Source organism: Salminus brasiliensis, chromosome 2, assembly GCF_030463535.1.
Source record: "Salminus brasiliensis chromosome 2, fSalBra1.hap2, whole genome shotgun sequence".
NCBI lineage: Eukaryota > Metazoa > Chordata > Actinopteri > Characiformes > Bryconidae > Salminus > Salminus brasiliensis.
Genome location: NC_132879.1, coordinates 46,479,797 through 46,501,723, shown reverse-complemented (window position 1 = coordinate 46,501,723; position 21,927 = coordinate 46,479,797). Strand labels below are relative to the sequence as shown.

General features: G+C 39.4%; 2 protein-coding genes and 1 long non-coding RNA gene across 3 annotated transcripts in view; 2 read left to right on the top strand and 1 right to left on the bottom strand.

Annotated features, from left to right (window-relative positions):
* The window catches only part of slc41a2b (solute carrier family 41 member 2b), a 37,800-nt gene extending 28,258 nt beyond the window's left edge, over positions 1-9,542 (bottom strand). The window contains exons 1-4 of the mRNA XM_072672947.1: positions 9,461-9,542; positions 6,363-7,011; positions 4,950-5,057; positions 1,439-1,510 (exon numbers count right to left, since the gene is read on the bottom strand). Of these exons, the coding sequence (XP_072529048.1) occupies positions 1,439-1,510; positions 4,950-5,057; positions 6,363-6,875 (693 nt within the window). The 5' untranslated portion in view covers positions 6,876-7,011; positions 9,461-9,542. The remainder of the gene's footprint in view (positions 1-1,438; positions 1,511-4,949; positions 5,058-6,362; positions 7,012-9,460) is intronic.
* A 969-nt stretch (positions 9,543-10,511) lies between these two features.
* Positions 10,512-16,597, top strand: nopchap1 (NOP protein chaperone 1). Its single transcript, XM_072673922.1, has 4 exons — positions 10,512-10,658; positions 13,525-13,599; positions 14,188-14,321; positions 15,318-16,597. The coding sequence occupies exons 1-4, from the start codon at positions 10,589-10,591 to the stop codon at positions 15,480-15,482; spliced, it is 444 nt and encodes a 147-aa protein (XP_072530023.1). The 5' UTR covers positions 10,512-10,588; the 3' UTR covers positions 15,483-16,597.
* A 3,035-nt stretch (positions 16,598-19,632) lies between these two features.
* On the top strand, positions 19,633-21,400 carry LOC140550106 (uncharacterized). The gene is made up of 3 exons (XR_011979052.1): positions 19,633-19,716; positions 20,103-20,243; positions 21,224-21,400. It is a non-coding gene; the product is annotated as an uncharacterized lncRNA (long non-coding RNA).
* The last annotated feature ends 527 nt before the right edge of the window (positions 21,401-21,927 follow it).

Sequence of the window (21,927 nt, the reverse complement as noted above, 5' to 3'; positions counted from 1 at the left end):
TAGGAATATCCAGATCACTGTAGTCAAGCAAAAAAAAAAAAAAGAAAAAAGAAAAAAAAAAGAAAACTCCTATCATCCAAATGAATTTTGGAGCATTTCTATTGGTCCATTCATCATGAAAATCTGAAACAGTGTAAAGAACAACTGCCAGATTCAAATGATGTTAAAAATAAATGACAATTTTTTTTTTTGACAGAAACAATGTAACACTGAAGGGCAAGTGAGTGCTTTAAACAGATTATGCAAAGATCAGACATCTGCAGAGAAAACAGGACATTTTGTTGTCACGTGTGAGCAGTGGTGAATTTCAAATGCTGGGCATGTACAAAAAAAAAAAAAAAAAAATGTATGTACAAAATAATAAAAAGCCTTCTTTGGAAAAACATCTAATAGGGAAAGCAACTCTAGCAATTCTAGCTTTGCGGGCAGTGGTGGCTCAGCGATTAGAGCTCCGGGCTATTGATGACAGGGTTGCGGGTTCGATACCCGGGCTCGGCAAGCCTTGAGCAAGGCCCTTCACCCTCTCTGCTCCCCAGGTGCCACACAAATGTCTGACACATGGTGAATATGATTGTTTTATCTTGTCTTGAAGTTGTTCCCCATTTTAAAACAAAGCACTCAGCATTAAAGTTTAATGACAATGGAATTAGGCCGTTGTGGCCGGTCATGAAACTGTCCAGATTTTCTTCTATGGAGTTAAGTGTAACATAAAGGTGACTAAATAAAACATTCTATATGAAAAGCCTGACAATAAATCAGGCACAGCTCATTTTTGGAGCCACTGAGGGCTACTAAATATAAATAGACACAAAGTGCATGGAGTCATCTGAGGAAAAACCATGGTGTCTTGAAACAACTTTCACATAAAATGTCAACACCAGCCTACTTCAATACCCTTCTGTCTGCCGAAACTACCAATACCTCACTTAGCCATCAAGGAGGCAAGACTAGTTAAGGTCAGCCAACATTGTGATCAATATGCTTAGGTCTATAGCCTACTATTACATGGCATCTTCTTAGCCCTACTAGGGTTAGGCAGTGTCCACTTATTTTACTTGGTTATACAGTCTCAAAACAGTACAGCAGTATACAGTATTACCACTGTGTGAGATTGTGGCTTCTTTAAGATATTCTCCTTGTTCTGCATCACCCAGAATTGAATACCTATGAACTTGTCATCTTGCTATTGTCATCTAAGATTCACACTCTGAATCTATCACATATAGCTTAACTAGCTTAACCTGACTCCAGTCAGGCCTTAAATCAGGGTTTTGAATATTTTGTGTCCTGCAACCTACAGCTTTCTGGCATATTTGTCATTTTAGTTTGAAACCAATAATGCAAAGTCTGCAGTACAAATTAGAGGAGACCTGTTTTCCCTCACGGCATGGGCGTGGCCTAAACATGCTCTGTCTCTATGTAGCATCACCAGTCTTACCTGTTTCAGTGCCAAATTCCCAATGATGAGGTTCCACTTCTCTATGGGCGAGTCCATTTTCCCCACATTCACCTAAGGAGGCAAGCAGCAGAACAGTCACATCAACAAACCCTTAAACTCATTATACATTTCAGTAATACATGTGATTCCGGAACAAACCTAATTTTAATACCATATTTAAAAATACAAACATGGGTGGGGATGCGACTTTAAAGTACAGTTAACGAATAAAATGCAAATCCTGAAATTTAATAAACAGGTAATCAAATACTAGTTTGATTTTTTTTTTAATCTGTGCAATGTTAATTTTTTATCAGCAAACTAAATTAAATGCATTTTTAAGTGAAATCTGTGAAGGAGAATTTCGTACTGTACAAGTGTAGAAGTACAATGACTACGTTCCTATGATTATTAACTTAAACTTAACTAAAGAAGTGAAAAATCCATCTAGTTGATCACAGGCAGGTTTAAAGGGTCTCAATACAAAGAAAAAAATGCAATAAAAAAATTAAATCTAAATTTGCTGGGGTTTTATTTTGGCAAATTAACTAGTAATATATATTTATTATATTTATAAACTATATTATACATTTAAAACTGGCTGATGCAGTATATCTTTACTGTCATGCAAAAATTGTCATCCATTGCGTCATCCAAATCGTCATCCATTTTTGAATGTGACCATTTTAATCTGGCAGTTTCTTTTTACATTGTGCTGGAATTTCATAATGAACAGACCAGTAGAAATGCTTTAAATAAATGTTTACACAGACTTCCACTGAAAGTTTTATCTTCTCCTGTAAAGTTGCTTTTTTTGAGATGCACAGTTTTTGTTTGACAGTGATGATATGCTTCTAATCTTAGCGAAAATTATTTATACGAAAAGGGCATAATAATGCCACACAGGATTAGAAGGAATATGGGGCAGAGAAGCAGACTACAACAGAAGCAGAGGGAACTTTAGCAGTGTGTAAAGTGGAAAAACTAAGAAGTGTGGGAAGACCAGCCCTCAAGCTGGGAATGGAAGCTTGCCTAGAATACTCAGTATGCAACACCATGATTTTGCGGGGCAAACACAAAAAATAAACCCCAACCTATTACCTAATGATTAGACGATGAACTTTGTCTGTGTGTTCACAGAAAACAGAGGAATTAAACCCACAGGGGAGGAGCCACACCGCAAAAGAAAGAGAAGCAGGTATGAAACTTCGGCAGTCCTGTATGTTTTTCGGCCGGCCAACTGTGACAAGAACTTCAGCCCTCCTCCCTCTCCACCAGAGTGTTTGTTTGCTCTCTCACCTCGAGAGCAAATGACAGATTCGGCAGGAGAACACTAGCTGGGCTCTCATGGCATGTGGGAGCCCTCTGACACTCTGAGCCACTGCCAGAATGAGGCACAGGGAAACAGAAGAAACAGCCAGGGGAAAGAGCCTGCAGATGTGCTTGATCAGCAGATTCCAAACAAGATTTCTGTATCATAAGCCACAAAGAAAAGGGCTCTGAAGGCCTTATGCCCTTCAGACATAGTGCATGCAAATGAATGCCAAAGCATGCTTCCTCTCTCAGCCATATGTACTTTCAGCCTCTCTTTCACACTAGACACACAGAAAGAGCACCACATTTTAAAGAGATGAAAAGTCTTTATCTCTAGGAGGTTAATGTAGATAAAATAACGTAAGCTTATAATCATAATTAGCATTATGCAAATTGCATGCCTACATAATCATACATTTATTTCAAAACAGAAGCCACTTAAGTTTAAAATGGCTTAACAATTTGACACAGCTTGTGATGATTCAGGCATGCATGCAGGTGCTTGCCTTCCCTCTGGACCAGCTGCTATGCCAGAAAACCCAACCAACCCTCCAGATAACATCAGTTCCTGCACAGACTCTTACCAAAGCTATTACTACCAACACAGGCCCTAAATAGAAGTATTCAGTACTAAAGATTGCTCACGGTCACCTGCCTCACACCACACTGAGCTGCTCAAATATTCATATTAACATGTCTTCTTGATTCAAAATAGGTTTAACTCTCATATTCCGGTCGATTAGACTTCTAATCATTGGTAAGGGTTGGTAACCTCTGTCTTAATTTAAAGGCACACTTAAAGATGGGCAATTGACAATATTCATCAACATCATTGAAATAAGTCACAACACAAGCTGTGGATCAATCAACCAATCATGCAAACTGCAGTGGACTGCACCAGAGTACACTAGAAGCAAACCCCAGACCAATGATAACAAGAGGACCAGAGATCGGTGCCTGACGAAACTTGGGTGAACCAGGTCTGGGGAAAAAAAAAAAAAAACTCTATTGTGAAAACGGCCTAAGGTTCTAGGGCTTCACTGAACAGGAATGGGGACGGACCTGAAGTTTGAACAACATGGCCATAACCAGTTGTGAAGCATGGTGGTGGTAGTATAATGGCTTAGGGACCTGGATGCCTTGCTACCACTTAGGAAACTATGAATTCTACCAAGTGTTAAGAGGATTTTTCCAGAGAAATGTCAAGTCATTGGTCCGAGAGCTAAAGCTGAAGCAAAGCTGGGTCATTCATACGGCTGTGAATCAATACACGGGTTATGTGTCCTGCGGCCTGCCACCAATCTTTACATGTAAACTATCCACATAAAATCAATATTTTGTTTTTGAGAATTGATGCAGCGTTGTAAAACATTGCAATACTTTGATATATCGGCATTTTCTTACATCTCCAACCATGCATAAAGACAATGAATCAAATCAAATCTAAAATCAAATCTAATCAAGGAGGACTAGTGGCACCACTAGTTCTGAAAGGATATTAGGGCAAAATTCCTCTATGGCATCAAGAGTTCTATTTTGTTCATTCCAGAAGGAAAAATAAAGGTCAGAAAAAATAAATATTATGACAGATCATCAGAACATTTCTTGAGTACTGCAATCTCATATTAATGGCACCCAGCCCTGTGTTCCTGTGACCCTGTTCCATTTTTCTCTTTATTTAATGCTTTTGTTGTGTTTGTGCTTCTCTGTCTGCTGCCAAACGGAGCAGGTAGAGTTCCACTTTCAAGTCCTGATTCCTGTAGCTTCCATACAAAACTAAAGAAGAAACCTTTTGATACTGATCATGTTTTGGATCATCTACTTGGTTTAAGAGTAGTATCGCGGGGTCTGTTTTGTGTAATCTGGGAGGGACGCCTCTGCAGTCAGGTCTTTAATGAAGCACAAGTTGTGAACTGACTGTATGATAAATTGCCTATAAAACCAACCACAGTCTATGGACAGAGACAGCAATCTTTGCCTACATGTCTTGACGGGCGCTGACATGTCCAACGCTCTGAGCAGCACCTTTTGCTGGCAGTGCCTGCCAATGAGCTACTTCACCCTGTGGTAGACTGAGGTTTGATTCCCATTCTTGGTGAGTGTGCTGTGCTACACCAATAATTTGCCTCTATAATCTGAGTCGCTCAGAATAAGAGCATCAGCTAAATGCCATAAATGTAAATGCAAATGTACACACCGCTGTGGAGAGTCTGGATGCTAGGGTCATCTCTAGGTTTCCTTTCAGACCCAGGAGAGCAGGGACCAGGATAAAGATCTCTGTGATGTATTTGAATGCCTCCCAGTGCTTGAAGAGAGAAGAGAAACCAACAAATAAGTTAGGGCACATCGTCCACATGGAATTCCAATGTGTAAATGAGGGGGAAACACTCTAGATGTGTAATTGCTAGTCTGACAACCTGCAATAGTGTTCTCACAAATGCAAGTCTATTCACATTTTGTCGTCTTCCAAAAATAAATTGCTCACAGACACAAGCATGCTGGCATCTAATCAACCTATACTGCTGTGGAAATTGAACTGGAGCTGAAAAATAGCCCCACCTCATACATACAGTAATGTGTTTCAGTGCTGACACAAGCTTCGGTTGAAATTCATTTTGTGATTTGAATACGGTGTCTAATCACACATCACACTAGGCTCCTTTCATCTCAGCAGGACAGCCACCATAGGGCTGTCACTTAAAAAAAAACCCTCAATGAACAATACAATACTTGTGCTGCTACATTGTGAAAGGCAGCTGGAGTAAGAGTTCACTTTGACAATAATAGACACTATTCAAAACCCCAGGTCATTTTTACACTCTGTAGATAGCAATGTTAGCTTTGTATTCCAAATATTAAACAGGATATGCCTGTATAGTGACGATCAAATCTAGTTTTTGAAAATATTCATTCAGATAGAACACAATAACAGTATTTATGTACATCTCCAGCCAAGAGTGCTAAATACACATACACATAAGTAGACATGGCATGTGGACACCATTAAACACTATTAAAGTATCGATGTGGGCATCGATACTTTAATAAATGACAACACAACACTTTTCCAGGTAGGTCATGGATACCGACAGTAAATAAAGGATATTGAACCACTGCATGCTTCATTAACAAGAGAGCATAATTAGCCCTGTTTGACAGTAATTACTGCAGCGCTGGATGTGAAACACTAAACAAAATAATGGTCATTCTAGTTTTGCTTGTATAAATGATTAATAATGTATACAATTATTAATATTAGTTTTATTAGATTAGTATTATCAGAATCTGTATTTCTATTGCTTAATTCAATTTTAATTCAAATTGTTTATTTAGACCTTTTTACAATGGATGTCACATAGCAGCATTACAGAGGTGCAGCATCTTTAGGGCAAACCAATGGCAAGAGTAGCAAGTAAAAAATTCCCTCAGATCAATGGGAAGACACTTTGAGAGGACCAAAGATTCAAAAGGGAAACCCATCCTCCTCTGGTCGACACCGGATAGCATGACAGATAGCAAAACAGCAGTCGAACAACTGTGAAAAGCAAATGGACCTTTAAAACTACCAATTCAAAAGAGCGTGCCCAAACATGAAGACGCACTGACTCACCTGCACTATGTCTAACACCATGCCGGCCGACACTGTGCCAAACCCAGCCAGCAGGAATGGTACCAGTATCTGCAGTGCCATGGCAAGTGGCGACTCTTTGGGAAAGTTTTGGGCAGTCGGTCTCTGGCTTTCCACCTCGCTGTCCTCTTCCTGGTCGGCGTCCTCACCCGACAGCCGAGTGTCAGCCAGCATGGGCTCAGTCTCTGCGTAGCACCCGTCTCCGGGGTCTGACAGGCTGAGGGAAGAGCGGCCAGCGCGGTCAGAAAGACGGCGGCCAGGCTCGCGGTGGAAGCCGTTCTGGTGCAGCTCTGGCTTGGGAGTGCTCAGGTCCACCATGGCCAGCCTCTCCTCTTGTAGGGCGGTGTAGCCAGGAGGAACCATGGTGTGCAGCAACACTGGAACAGGCTTCAGAGAGGGAAAGCTCCAGCCTCCGCCACTGCCACTACCACCACTCGCACCAAGATTAGGTCGCAGGGAGCCGAACACAGTGGCCCCTACGGTGCGGAGGCTCATGCTGCAGGCAGGGGCTGGGTGGGCTCATGGCCCTATGTACTGGGATGTGGGTGAGGGGGGGGGGGGGATCAGTAACACAGCTGGACCGAGTCCATCATCTCCACATGAATACTGAGTCCGGTTACAAAGTCCTGACCTGAGAGAGGGGAACAAGGAAAGATAATGAAAACCTCGCTGTACGCGCTCTGAAATATGATACAGTATGTACACAGAGCACAGCACATAATAACACAGTAATGCGTCCACTCCCATCCACAGGTCTTAAGATGTCACCCTGGAGGAGGGCTGGTTGCAGGATAGACAAACAGTAATTTATTCATGAACTCAAATTACCTGAGTAGCTTTAGTGCCACCACCAACCTATGTTTGTATATAATGACAGCCTTTACTCCTCTGGGGAGGCTTTACACTAAATGTTTAAATAATGGATCAGATTGCATTCAACAACAACACTGAGGCTAGGTACGGATTCCCAAACTCCTCAAAGACGTCTTACAGTATTTACAGTTAATATCCAGCACCTGTTTAGCCTAACCACGTTTTTATTCTATTCAATTCAGGTGTTCTGCTCTTGGAAATCAACAAATTTAAACAGTATCTGTTTTTAATATGAAATAAAATAATCACAACCCCTACAGCAAACCTTTATATTTTTAAAGGACATTTCCTGCAAATGTCCTCCGAGGGAGGCTTTTAAGTGGCTGCTGCACCCTTAAATGTTTACGATTCACTGACATCTACTAAGATCCGGCCATTTTTATTGACTTTCATGCCAGTTGTCAGTGAGATCCATTTCAAGTTTAACTTGCCTTCCTTAAAAGTTAGCCCACACTGGATTTTCAGGTGTGCTTTTGATCATGGTCCTGTTGTAGAAGCCAGCCTCTTTTCAGGTTCAGTTTCTTTACTAAATGCATCACATTTGCATCCAGAATGTGTGTTTCCTGTACTGCTCACAGCTCTGGGCATAGCAGATCTACCCCCGCCAACACACCCCCACCCATGCTTAGCAGTTGTCATTAGGATATTGTCCTCAAATGCTTCTCCTTGTTTTCTCCTAATATACCTTTGATTTTATAATTATGGCCATTTTTCTACTTTTACCTGATTAGTTCACATTACTTCTAGATGCTGATTTGCATATTTCAGATGTTTCCTTTTTTTTTTAAGATGCTGCAGGTGCTATTTCCTGCCGTATCGCTTCCAAGCAGGTCAAGCGACATTGCACAGCAGAACTGATCACCACCACTTCTGTGTCTCCTGAACCTGTGTTGGCTGTCATATATACGGATTGGCTTTGCTAATCTGGGTGGCATACAAGCAGTTTAATGGGAGTTTTCTTGTTTTTTTTTTATTTTAAGGTTTTTTAGATCTTGCGGTGATCTCCACAAATCCATTTAACTGCATTTCCTAATGGCACTGCCGATATCTGCTGAGATGAGCCCATGAATGAGGAGTGTTAACACAAGTTCTAAATAATCAGAGAATTGTAAATGCTCTATTATTATTTATTATATTATCTTAAATTGCCATTCATTTGTCGCCTGTACAAACAGTCCTAAAATGACATATTTAGGATAAGTACTGTTGTGTTTACTTCTTCTACAGCAAAAATCAACATATGCTGCAGTTTTGCAGGCAACCCTATACAAGTATATTTTAAAAAAAAATTTTTATAAGGCAATAAAAATGATGATATAACATCATTACAGTGGTGTCCCACAGGCTATCGACACCGGAGGGGAACACTGACTCTGCCCAGTGGTACAGAGCAATCGACGGGCCACTGTGGAGCAGCTAACCTCGATGATGAACACCATTAGTCACCTAATGCAGTCCATGCCATGACGTGTACCTACTGTCATCCGAGGCAAGGGTGGTTACCCCCACTATTAGGTGGGTGATCATAATATTCTGATATGACCTATATGTGTGTGTGTGTGTGTGTATATATATAAGAACTACTGCCAGATTCAAATGCCTAAAGGTTTTTGTAGCTACGTTTCTGTGTGTGTGTGTTCATGTCTGACCAGTCTGACCAGCCTACAAGAATGTGAGTGTGTCTATATACTATAAAACCAGCAGTTTGTCCAAATTCAAGTCTGATGTGTGTCCAGAAACACTGTAAACACTTGACTCTCCTCGACTGAGATCGTGTGAGCCTGTGTGTAAGAAGCGTGGACTGGTTTCTAGCTATTAAAAAAATAAACAAGCTGCTCGACTGTCATAACTCAGGGATGCTTTAAGAGGAAGAGCTCCAAGCAAACACAGCTAGCTAGCTAAACCAAATATACGTTAAACAAGCTAGCTAGCAGCCACACGGAAGTCTACTCCGTCCATTTACTGGCTGGCAGGAACAGGTTCGTCAACTTTGTAACACTGTGGTTCAGCCGCATTTACATTAGACCACGTCAAAACACTGGCTACTGAAGTCAGCTAGCTGATGTCAGGTTAGCTGGACTGGGCGCTAAATAAACACCCAGCTCAGCTTTACGGCATCAACCCTGTCTCCTTAAACCGAAGCGAAGACGCTAATGACAAGGTTTAAACAGTCAAGTGTCAAATAAAAAAAACAGAATGGTATTTACCAGCCAGGCACACAGCTGCCTCTCCGGAAAGATGAAGACTGGAGATGCTGGACTTCCCTCCTCCAGTAGTCCGGTCACGTCACCGCAGCAGCGCCCGTGAACCCGGCCACAACAAACTCATATTATAGCCCCCTTACTAGAATAAGAGTCCTCTGAGTTTCGACAAATTCAGAGCACAGGGTTTTTTATGTTCACCGAAAAACGAAAACAGTAAATTCTTATAGCTCAGATGCACTGTTTCACCTTCTACCTCATTCAGCTTACAGATTCTGGAGAAATTTCTGGAGAAATGGCCAGAGAATTGTAAATGCATGGCTATGTATTAGCTACATACTAAAGTATAATGTGATACTTAGGATAAACTCAGTTTTTAATGCACACTTATTATTTATAATAACTTTATAATAAGTTAGTTAAGTTTCAATTTCTACACAACTGTTGTGGGAATATTTGGACTAGTTTAGTACAGGCATTACAAAAAATATTACAATGCATAAATATTTTTAATATTTTTAATTTTTAAAAACGTTATAGGACATAATTTATTTTTTTATTTTATTTTAATATTTATTTGTCAATTAAAGGTGCACGTATTTAAAAGGCTGTGTTTGCTTGGAGCTCTTCCTCTTAAAGCATCCCTGAGTTATGACAGTCGAGCAGCTTGTTTATTTTTTTAATAGCTAGAAACCAGTCCACGCTTCTTACACACAGGCTCACACGATCTCAGTCGAGGAGAGTCAAGTGTTTACAGTGTTTCTGGACACACATCAGACTTGAATTTGGACAAACTGCTGGTTTTATAGTTTTATGGTTTAATTAGATTTTCCTCTAAGAAGTTGTCGATCAAAACAATAACGTAAAAAAAAATCCAAGATAGTTCACAATATTCCCCATGTACTGCTAATGTTCAGAAATGCCATGCTTTTAATATGTACTCCAGCTGAAGCGCTCAGAGATCCGTGCTCGGGGTGAGCTGAGCTGAGCTGAGGCGAGGCTCCCGTTAGAGGGCGCTCCGTAAAATACCACGTCGGGCTTTTTCACTTTTCACCTCTCACAGGGAAGTTGTTCTCCTACAGGTAAACATTTCACACATGCTGCTCGCAAGCAAGGAGAAGTTACAGTGAAAAGATGGAGCAAAAGAAGAGCGTCGCGACCAAACCCGCCTCTCGAGACCTGCTGCTCTGCGGTACCGGAGAAGGTGAGGTATCTTCTACACAGTGACGAGCTGCGGGATCCGGCTTCTTTTAGGCTTTCAGACAGACACAAGCTACGAGCTGTGTGTCACCTGGTAAAAGTAGCTGGCTAACGTTAATGTTAGGCTAACGAGCCTTTAAGAGATAAGAGATAAGATAAGATAAGATAGTCCTTTATTAGTCCCGCAGTGGGGAAATTCACAGTGTGACAGCAGAAAGGGATAGCAGGACACTCAGTTACAAAAATTTAGATAAATAAATAATTTACACTATATACACAATATAAATAAGAATTAAAAAAGCAATAAACAATATTATTTACAGTAAAAGACTCTTAATTGCACATGGGGGTGGGATATTGCACATAGTATTCCTGAACATGAACATGTGTGTGTAGTTAAGTGTGTGTGTATGTGTGTAGTTAAGTGTGTGTGTGTGTATGTGGTCCGCTGGGAGCAGTGCTGGTTGTGTAGTCTGACGGCAGCAGGAAGTAGAGCTACAAGCTGGTATACAGTTATTATATACAGGTATATAAGCTATACAGTATTTCACCAACTAGAAGTCCTCAGTTTACCTGCAAGAAGACATTATAATGGGGATACTCTGGCAAAGCTTCCCTCAAATGAATAAAATCATCTCACACGCTTAAACCACTCTGCTCTGTTAGGAAATCTCAAATAACTTTGTGGTGGGAAATTTACATTTACCTTTAAGGCATTTAGCAGATGCTCTTAAATAGATGCACAATTCCCTTAGCTAGTTTGTACAGACTAGGATTAAAAAAAAAGTGCCTTAGCTAAGATACTACTGAATACAAAAGTCAGTATGGAGACCGCAATACTCTACACTACACTTCCCCCAAGCACTCTAGGAAGAGGAGGGTCTTCAGTCTGCGTTTGAAGACAGTGGACGACTCTGCCTTTCAGACACCCAGAGGAAGTTCGTTCCACCACTTCGCTGCCAGGACAGAAAAAAGCCTGGGCGCTTGTCTTCCATGGTTCTTAAAGGATGGGGGGTCGAGCCGAGCCGAGCCGTACTTAAAGTTTAAAGGGCTCTTGGTGCAGATCAGCTTTGGACCATTGTCATCAAGTACGGAGGGGCTGATCTTGATCAGTCTTGTCTTTGTAGGCCAGCGTCAGGGTTTTGAAGCTCTATGAAGCCAGGGAAGAGAGAGCGCCACAGAGGAGAGACATGGCTGAATTTAGAAACGTTGAAGACGACCCGCGCCGCTGCATTCTGGATGAGTTGCAGGGGCCTGATGGTGTGCAAAGAAAGACCCGCCAGAAGAGAGTTGCAGTAGTCAAGTACCTGGGTGTCCTCTCTGGAGAAGAAGGGTTGAATTCTCTAGATGTTGAAAAGGAGAAATCTGCAATATGACTTGAGAACAGAAGCACTTACACAAGTGCTTCACTGCTCACTCAGCAAAGTAGCCCTGGCTAGTGTGAACGGGCATAGTCCTACAAGCTACCCCAAGTTTAAATACTGCCAAAACTAGTGTTAAAGGTTATTTTGGTGACCTCGATACACAGTACTCAACATGTACTGCGCTTTGCCTGAATGCCAATGTCAAAATCTAGGTAAGGTGTAGCACAGGCCTTTAATAAGTGCAAGATCAGGGCTGATTTAGAAGTACTCTGGAGAGAGATGGTCTTCAGTCTGTGTTTAAAGACAGCGAGCGACTCCACCACTCGGACACACTCGGAAAAAGTCTGGATGCTTCTATTCTCAGTATCTTGAGGGACTGTGGGTCAAGTCGAGCCGTACTTGAAGCTCAAAGGGCTCTCGCTAAGACACACGGTGGGAAGACTTAAAAGAAGCTTTTTAAGTTTCGCCTTTAGACACACAGGGAACATTTGTCACACCAATTTGGTGCCAGGACAGTGGAAGAAGCTGGGTGCTTGTTTTCCGTGTATCTGAAGGGATGGTGGGTCAAGCCGAGCCGTACTTGCTAAGGATCGAGTTTTGACAGTCCTAAATTCATCAACTGAGGCGGTCTGCTAGCTCAGACTCCTTCTTTCAGTGTCATTTTTCAAGTGTTTATTTTTGAAAGTAAAGGCCACACTTCACACTTTACATGCCTAATGTGGCTTTACAAATGACCCAAGGGTACTGGTTGAGAGGGAAAGTAAATATTCGGAGACAAGCTGTGCTTTGGTAGGAAAGGTAGGAAGAGGGCTGCAGATGTTAATAGATGTAGAAGGAGTTTCAGAGTGAGGGGGTAGCAATACTAAATGCCTAAATGACTGGCTACCCATAGTGGACAGCATGACAGCCTGGAGACCGCTAGAAGAGTTGAATCAGAGAGCCTTGTAGCATGTGGGTGTAGCAGCTTGCAGGGCTTTAATGCTCACATTTGGTTACCAGAAGCCAGGCCAGATTTCTAAGTAGGTACTAAAACTCTGGCTGCCGAATTCTGAATATACTAGAGTGGAAGAATGTATTTTGAAGATCCATAAAACAGAGCCTTCACTAGTTAACCAAGATGTCATAAAGGCATGTACCAGAATCTTAATATCTTTAGAAGTCAGCATAGGGTGGAGGAAGCAATATTGAGGAAATGGAAATGGAAATCTGGTGGTGTCTCTGTCAAGAATTTAATTTAATGTGTTTTAAAGGTGAGGAAGGGTTCGAAGGAGACACCAAGGTTCGCACAATGGTGGATGGAGTTTATAGAAAAACAATTATGTCTTAAATTAAACACCCCCATCCCCAAACACAGTCGATCAGCCAAGAAAGGATTGGTGTGTGTGTGTGTGAAGTTACCTTTTTACCTAAATGTAGCTTTGATGCTAATCACCAAACAAATAAACTGTTAAGTTAAGATGTGTGAGTGTTGGTAATGGCCTAATAAGAGCATCTTTTTGCCTGCAGGGATCCATGACAGGCTTTTATTGAAACCTAAGGGCACGGCCTCACTGCACACTGAAAAGGTTCCCAGAAGTAGTGGTGAGTATGTTCACAATTTCCATCGCTTTTGAGACACAATATCTGTCTAAATTGAAGTGTGTTGGTGTGACTTGAGGGTGGTGGACAGTTTGTTGCTAAATGCCAAAGATGACCTAGCCCTGATCAATGCAGAGTTAAAGTTAGAGATAATGAAACGTAACCGACCAGTGGCGGTTCAGTATACTTTTAATTAAAAAAACGTTCTGAGGTTCTGTGAAGCACTTCATCTATAATAAGCTAATATTAGGCTATCAACATAGGCTATCATACTTCCTCACAGTAAGAAATGCTCATACTTAGAGACAGAACTAATCATGAGCTATGTCCAGTGTAGAGATTTTGTCGCTTATAGCCATGATAATATACTTTTTTTTTCACCTTTTAAGTCTAGTTATGTCTAAATCTGCGTTCCCCTAAAGTTTTCATTTCTTGCTTGTAATACTGTGCATTTATTCACTTGGCCTGAATCAACCCTTTGTGACTAAACATACTCTTTTACATTTGTTTCCAGTTCCTAACATAATCTTTCATTACGTGGGTCACTTGTCTTAATGTGTGGATTTCTGTTCTTGTATCTGTGTGTGGTAGTTCTTGACAGGCTCCAGAGTTTCCTTCCTCAAATGGCTTCGGCCAATGAGGCTTTAAGGCAGCAGATGGAGGCTGCTCCTGTAGGTCGCTATGACATTGAGAGTGTGGCGGATGCCGAGAAAGTCATTGAGATGGTAAGACCTTGAAGACTGTTGTGTAAAATGTGATGCCGTTTTTTTCTGAGTTCTAAGTAGGAAACCTAAAAGTTCAAAATCCAAGATGACTGCACCACTCAACAGCAATAAAAGCAGTAGTATTGTAGTTTAGTAGCGCTTCCATCTATCTGTGCTTCATTAAGTTAGTCATACACTCAGTACTGTCTAACTTCTATATGTGGATGTGGTGTTGGGAGGCACAAAATATCGTATAATGCGTTGTTCTTGACTGGTATTGCTAACAATGCTAAACTGGGACGTATTTTGTTTAGATTTGCCATAAAAAGGATTAAAGATAAAGGATTGTTGTGATGAACTCTGAAGCCTTTAGCTAACTGCTTTGTTTGTAAATGGTGTACAATTATTGGAATGTTTAACTGGAGCGCGGTCAACTCTGTGTGACATCATTCCCAGCTCCAACATCCGACTTCTGGTAAAGGTAAAGAGAGCACAGCATTAAAAAGGCATAGTGAGTCAAGTGCACACTGATATTGTATATAGTGTGATCGGACCTTGTCCATATCTGTGATATCCACCACAGAGGCCCAAACACTGATCTCTGGTCATTTTTTATGGATGTTCGTAAAAGGTTTTATACCCATTTTGTGCACATAATTTAAAGAAAGACTGCAGCCTGAACCTATACAAGCAGGAACACATGTGTTTGCTGTGACAAATTACAAAGTGATAAGGAAAACAGTTTATTTAAAAAAGTGTTGTTAAAGAATATTATAATATCTTGACTGACTTCCAGTAAGTCAGTAGAAACTGCAAACTGCTAGGGTGGGCTTTGGCACGGATCAATAAATGGAAACGATTAAATAGCATAGTGGATACTAAAAGATTGATCTAAACTTTATGAATGCTGTTTATCTGCTCAACAGTTTGACACTAATTTATGGACATGGATGGTTTGGTTTGATGGTAATTATTTATGCTTCTTACTGACCTTGTGTTCATGTCTATTTTGAATAGGATGTTGCCTTAGTGGAGCTGGAGGACTCGGACAGCAGCGAGGAACAGGAGTCGTCTGAGGACAGTAGCTCAGATGATGAGACTGTCACTGAAGAAAAACTCAAGCTACCTGGCGACAGAAAGAGAAAAGCCAACATCCAAGTGCTCAAAGGAGAAGGAGAATGAGAGAACACAACTTTTGCACCGCTGAACCAAAGACTGAGAATTTTTCTCCTGTAGATGGGAGATGCTTTGTGGGAATGGAGCCTCAACTTTCGTGTTGTCGCTCACACAAAGCGTCTGAAGGCAGAAGGCAGACTCTTTAAACCATAAAGTAAATATTCACCTGAAATGGAAGGTGGATGAAATTTATATGGTCTCATGCATTGCTAGAAGGCAAGGAATTGTATGTTTGCTTGGTTTGACATCCAGAGACATTTTATACATCGATCAACCATAACATTAACACCACCAGTCTAATATTGAGTAGGTCCCCCTTGTGCCCCTGTGTCTAACCTGTGGCGTTCTGTGCTATCTGGCACCAAGGCTGCAAAGCAGCAGATCCATTCAGTCCGGTAAGATGTGAGGTTAGGCTTCCATGGATCACATCACATCACTGAGCCTTAGGTGCCCATGACCCGGTCACTGGTTCACAGGTTGTCCTTACTTGGACCACTTTTGGTACTAACTTTTGACCACTGTATAACGGGGGGGGGGGGGAAACCCACAAGACCTGCCTGACGTTTTCAAGATGTTCTGACCCAGTCATCCAGCATCAGTTTGGTTCTTTAGCCTACTTTCAATACCTCGCCTTTAAGAACTGACTTTTCACTCCCTGCCTCACCACCTGTAGATGAACATAACCAATGTTTTTCACTTCCCCTGTCAGAGATGCTAATGTTCTGACAGCTCGGCGTGTGGCATGGTCAGTGCTGCCCGAACTGCTGTGTTATAGATATGTAGTCGTGTATTTTTGTTTTTGTGCAAATGTTTTGATACTATAAATTTGATTTTTTTTTTTTTTTTTTTTTTTTTTTTTGGCAGCCCCAATCTGGAGCCACTTTAAGTGACCGTTTTTTCTGCGATACTGATCATCTTTGAGAACAGTGTAATGTTAGAAGGTTTTCTCTAACCTTACATGACCTTATGCCTGTTACTTAAAAATGAGCCAGAGTGTAACTGTAGTATGAAAATATTAAAGACAGACAAATTTACAGTACAACCTAACATGGTAAAGTAACCAGCATTTTGCTTGTTGAGAGGTTTTTCATCTTTTTCAAATAAACATGACGGAATTTAAATTTGGCTCTTTTTTTTATTGGAAATGACTTTGCATTTACAAATGAAACACAAATTAGGTTTTGCTTCTGGCCAAACAAGCTGAGGGGAAGGAAAACTAACCTAACAGGTAAGAACCAGTCTGACAGATTTCTCAAAGTCACTTTTGGTTTCCGTAAAGAGTGGCTTCCTGATGTTTCATTTATCCATTCGACGATCCAAAGAGCGCTTTGTATTTTCTATTTTAGAACTATTTTATGAGATTGTAATTATCTTGTTGTTTTTGTTTGTGTAAATACAGGATTAATCATCCTGGAAAGCTCAATAGTAGTATAGTTTGTCGCCAAAATGGTTTACAGGGACATTAACACGGATGTAAGCCAAGAGCAAGGATACAAGGGCAAAAAAAGGTAATTCACACGACTATTTTCACATATTTAGTCCAGCATTCTTCTAAAAGTGGCCATTAGATGTTTTGAGCTTTTGAGTTTTGAGGGGTTTTTTTTTTTGGTTTTTTTTTTTAAACCCTAGAAACGTTTGCTAGTATTAACTACTTTATAATATTGTGTCTAAATAGAAAGTCCTATACTTCCCCCTAATCTGTTTAAGCTTAGCTCTTGGGTACATAAATGAGAGTGGTGTAGACTAGAGTAATTATGGTTTTAGGTAATGTTTTGAAATGGGCAATGGAATTAAATAATAAGAAATATAGAAGTATACTATATATAAATAATACACAAACACACACATATTAGTCTAGTCTAATAAAGTGCAGGTAAAGAAAGGTATATTGAATTTATCAACTGAAAATCTCAAAGAACTGGCCGGAACGAATGCGAGATAGGAATAGGATGGGGAACGGAAGTTTGTTTCGTCGATCTCGCACGCCTCCGACGCAAGCAATATGGCTCATGACAAAAAGTCAACTAAACCTATTTTGGATCAACTGAACCGAAGTGTGGTATGTAGGCCTAGGCTTGTAAAACATCAGTAGTGTATTTTAATTACAAATTACAAATGTTTTTTCTTTGAACTTTTAGAAAGTGTTATTCCTTAGCTTTTGTCTTTGTCTTAGCTTAGCTGTTAGCACAGGGTAAACTGTTGGATTTGGGGCAAAAAAATCTTATTCCTACAGCGGGTATTTCACAGCATTTACACCTCTTGAATAATACAATCAGTAATGCTAATGTTGATGCTAGTACCACTAGTATAGTATACTGGCATATTGCTTATTGGCAAGGGCCTGTTTGCATTCTAGGATATGGCTGCCCATGTGTTTACACGTGTATGTGGCCATTTGGAAGGGTTTGGAAATCTCTGACCAAACCAGTGCCCTATGAACTTTGTTATAACAAATGTTTATTAACATTGTTCTTTTAGATGTTTTAACTTATTCATAATAGATTATAGATTATAGATATCACTTAGAAAGATTAATGTTTAGAAGTATGCACAGTTTAACTTGGAACATGCATTTGGGACAATTGAATAAAAATGAAAAAAATAAATAAAAAGACTACATACTATTATCTGCTACTCTAAAATAATCCATCTAATATGATGCTTATGTTTTAAAATCCATAATACTGTAAATTACCAGTAGCTGTAGATTATGGCCATTTTAAAAGAATTCTCATAACTGTAATGGGCGCTTACCTATATTGTTAGTTCATATTAAAGTAATGTGTTAATTTGGTGTGTAGCCAAGATCATTTATGTTGCAAAATATTGCACTTACGAGTTTCACACTAATCTGAGTAGGCCCAATAAATTATTGTTATTTTTATTGTGTAGCTTAATATTAAAAGATTAAAATATTACCAATTGTATTAAATTATGTATTTTTTAACATGTAGTTAATACTGCAGTTATTACATTTCATATTGGCGTATAACAGATTAACAACACCATGTATCCTGCTGAAATGAAGGTCTTGTGCTCTAAAATGTTGTTTTATTATTGTTTTTTAACTAAATAGGTAACTAACAATATGTTTATGCTTTTTGTTTACATGTGCTGTGAACAATTATCTAGCATCTGATTTCTAGTTATAAATGTGTTTTATCTGAAAGTGGGACTGTATGTCAATGAACTATACAGATTATTTTACAGATTACTGTGTAAATTGTTTGATTGTATTGTATCTGACTGTATAAACATTTGTATTGCATTTAATGTGAGGACAGCGGAAAGGACCAGCACAGGAACTGTTGGGCTTTATAAGGAAGAGTTTATGGTGAAGAATAACCTTCGAAGCTCTATGCATACGAAGGTTGTTGAGATGATAAAGGAGTGCATGTACATAAACCCACTAACACGATAAAGTAAAAGGAAGCAATGTTAATTTTTGCTGTGATGAGTTGTATTTGAAGTTATACATTTTTAAGTTGAAAAACTCAATTTGTCCCTGTACCCAAAAGCAGACAGTTATTCAAAACAGTATTCAAAGTAGTAGAAGTAACACACTGACTTTTATATTATTATATGAGTGTGGTTTATAATTAATGAACTAATTGGGTGGGTAAGGAAAACATAGTTTAGATTTGATGGGTTTTTGGGGGGATAAGGAAAACATAGTTTAGTTTAGATTTGATTTTCCAAACCATTCCCTTATGAACAGTTTATACAACTGAACAACACTTCAGTCAGTTTTACAGTCATATCAATTAACTGTAAATATATGTATATTTGCTATTATGGCTTACTGCACACTACGGTGTATTATTCAGCAACTACAGAGACTTCTGTACAGTCTGGCAGGGCTATTCTTTGGTAATAGAACTTTGTAATAACACTTTGGGCCCACCGGCGGACCATAGGCTGCTTAAGGGGTTAATAAACATTACCCCTCATCTCATTTATTATTTAGTTTTGATGTGTTTGAGATATAAGTGACGAAAACTGGGACTGTATACATTTAAACATATTTCTTACAGAGTTTACTTAACAGATTTGATCAAATATTTGATTGATACTATTACTATTAATATTATTATTTTTGATAATGATAATGTAATATTCTTGATTTCAGGTTTCTGTCCAATGTGTGGACAACCGAGAGGGGCACGATGCAGAAGTCGTTTACTCCGACACAAATGATGAAGGAATGTTTACTGGTGTGCCTCAGCAGGAAGACTTGATGGTACTGGATATTATTATAATTATAATTATTATTCAAATTGATTTATTAATTATAGGTTTCAGCATGGACAAGTCATATTTGACAGCATCTCTTTCTAACACCAACACAAATTATAAAGAAAGTGTCAGGCTTCATGAGGAAGAGGTTATGGTGCAGGGCAGTCATCAAAGCTCTACGCATTTTAAACCATAAGACAATACAGAAGAATGTATATTTAAGCCAACTATTAAAATAATGTGACAGTAGTTTGTCAGTTTTCTTAATAAATGTTTGGTAACAATAAAATGTACGCATTTCTTCCCCCAGTACCCAAAAGTAAGACGAGTCTATGTCACGACATGGTTGTATTCCAGATGCACACAATATTGTAATATTCTTGATTTCAGGTTTCTGTTGAATGTGTGGACAACCCAGAGGGCCAAAATGGAGAAGTCGTTTATGACAGCATCTCATATAGACTCCAGTGCAACACCCACACTAATGATGAAGGACTGTTTACTGACATGCTTCAGGGGGAAGACTTCATGGTATGTGATAGTCGTTGAACCTCTACACATCAAGGATTTGGTAGATTATTACAGACATTACAGGTAGATAAACTAGCTATTTTTTGTGTGTGAATATATTTTTATTGTTATAAACTGGCTATTATGACACATTTATTAATCAGTAGTGGTGCAACAATCTTTTCCAAATTTTATACGGTAATAATAATAATAAGAAGAAGAAGAAGAAAAAGAAAATTTTAATTATTATTATGTACAGTTTTAGAGTGGGGGGGAAAGAAAAGAAATGGAGCACTATGCAAAAGAGAGTTCTGAGCTCTGAGATAACATTACCAAAAATGCAGACTTAAAACCTAAAGTGGCCAATTTAGGGGTGATTTTCATTATTATTATTATTAGTAGTAGTAGTGTTTTTTTTATTTTTTTTTTATTAGTATTTAGTATTTATTAGTATTAGTAAATCATATAAAATCATTTTGTATAAGATGCTTTACTACAATCTTAATGGAAATCTTCACTTATATGAGGATGGGTTTATTAAAAGTTATGTATTTAATATTTACATTTATTACCATTTATTAGAAATAAACCTGCAAAATACATACTGTAGAAATACATATATAGCTTTATATATGTGTGTGTGCACAGTACATTTCTTTTTATATATATTATTTATATATTTTATATATGTACACTAGGTATTCACACACCCATCCAAATCCTGGAATTCTGGTGTTCCAATCAATTCCACAGTCACAAGTGTATAAAACCAAGCGTCTAGGCATGCAGACTGCTTCTACATTTGTGAAAGAATATAGCATATACAGCATATTTGCAAAAGCTTTTGCATCATGTTTTCCTTATTATGCTTCTGGAATTGCAGTTTCAGTAGAGTAGGTCATCAGCTGACACTAAACTTAAAGTGGTCCTATTTGAATGATCTGAATTCATGTTAATGAACAGATGTGAATACACATGTCTTGGCATATTACTGATTTCAGGTTTCTGTTCAATGTGAGGACAACCCAGAAGGTCAGCATGGACAAGTCGTTTTTGACCGCATGTCTTACAGTCTTTTCCTGTCAAACACCAAACACTGATGAAGGAACTGACATGCTTGAGGAGGAAGACCCTGGGGGAGGATGGTCATCACAGCTTCATGCATTTCAACACCTATGACTGCATTTCTAAAAATGTTTTGTAAATAACATATTAGTATTTTTTAGTAGAACTGCTGGTGCTGTTTCTTTTTTTACTGAATTCTACTCAATTTGACACTTACCAAAAAAAAGCCCAGGCGACCTGGCAAGATAACATTAGGGTCTTTAACACAGGCATGGCTGTAGATTTAGCAACATAGAGTGGTGGCTCAGCGGTTAGAGCACTGGGCTATCGATAACAGGGTTGTGGGTTTGATTCCCAGGCTCGGCAAGCTGCCACTGTTGGGCCCTTGAGCAAGGCCCTTTACCCTCTCTGCTCCCCGGGCGCTGGAGTTGGCTGCCCACCGCTCTGGGTGTGTGTCTGTACTCACTGCCCCTAACACATGTGTGTGTGTGAGTGTGTGTTCACTACCAGATGGGTTAAATGCGGAGGACACATTTCGCTGTACACTGTACAGTGACAAATACGTGCACCTTTAACTTTACCTTTTTATATTCACATTTCAAACTTAAGTGCTCATAGGTGTGTGAGGAAGGATGCTGAG

Excerpts from the sequence above, each read along its gene's own strand:
- nopchap1 (XM_072673922.1), top strand. The coding sequence starts at position 10,589 with ATGGAGCAAAAGAAGAGCGTCGCGACCAAACCCGCCTCTCGAGACCTG. Across the intron at positions 10,659-13,524 it reads GCTCTGCGGTACCGGAGAAG|GGATCCATGACAGGCTTTTA; the intron begins GTGAGGTATCTT and ends TTTTGCCTGCAG. Across the intron at positions 14,322-15,317 it reads CCGAGAAAGTCATTGAGATG|GATGTTGCCTTAGTGGAGCT; the intron begins GTAAGACCTTGA and ends TATTTTGAATAG.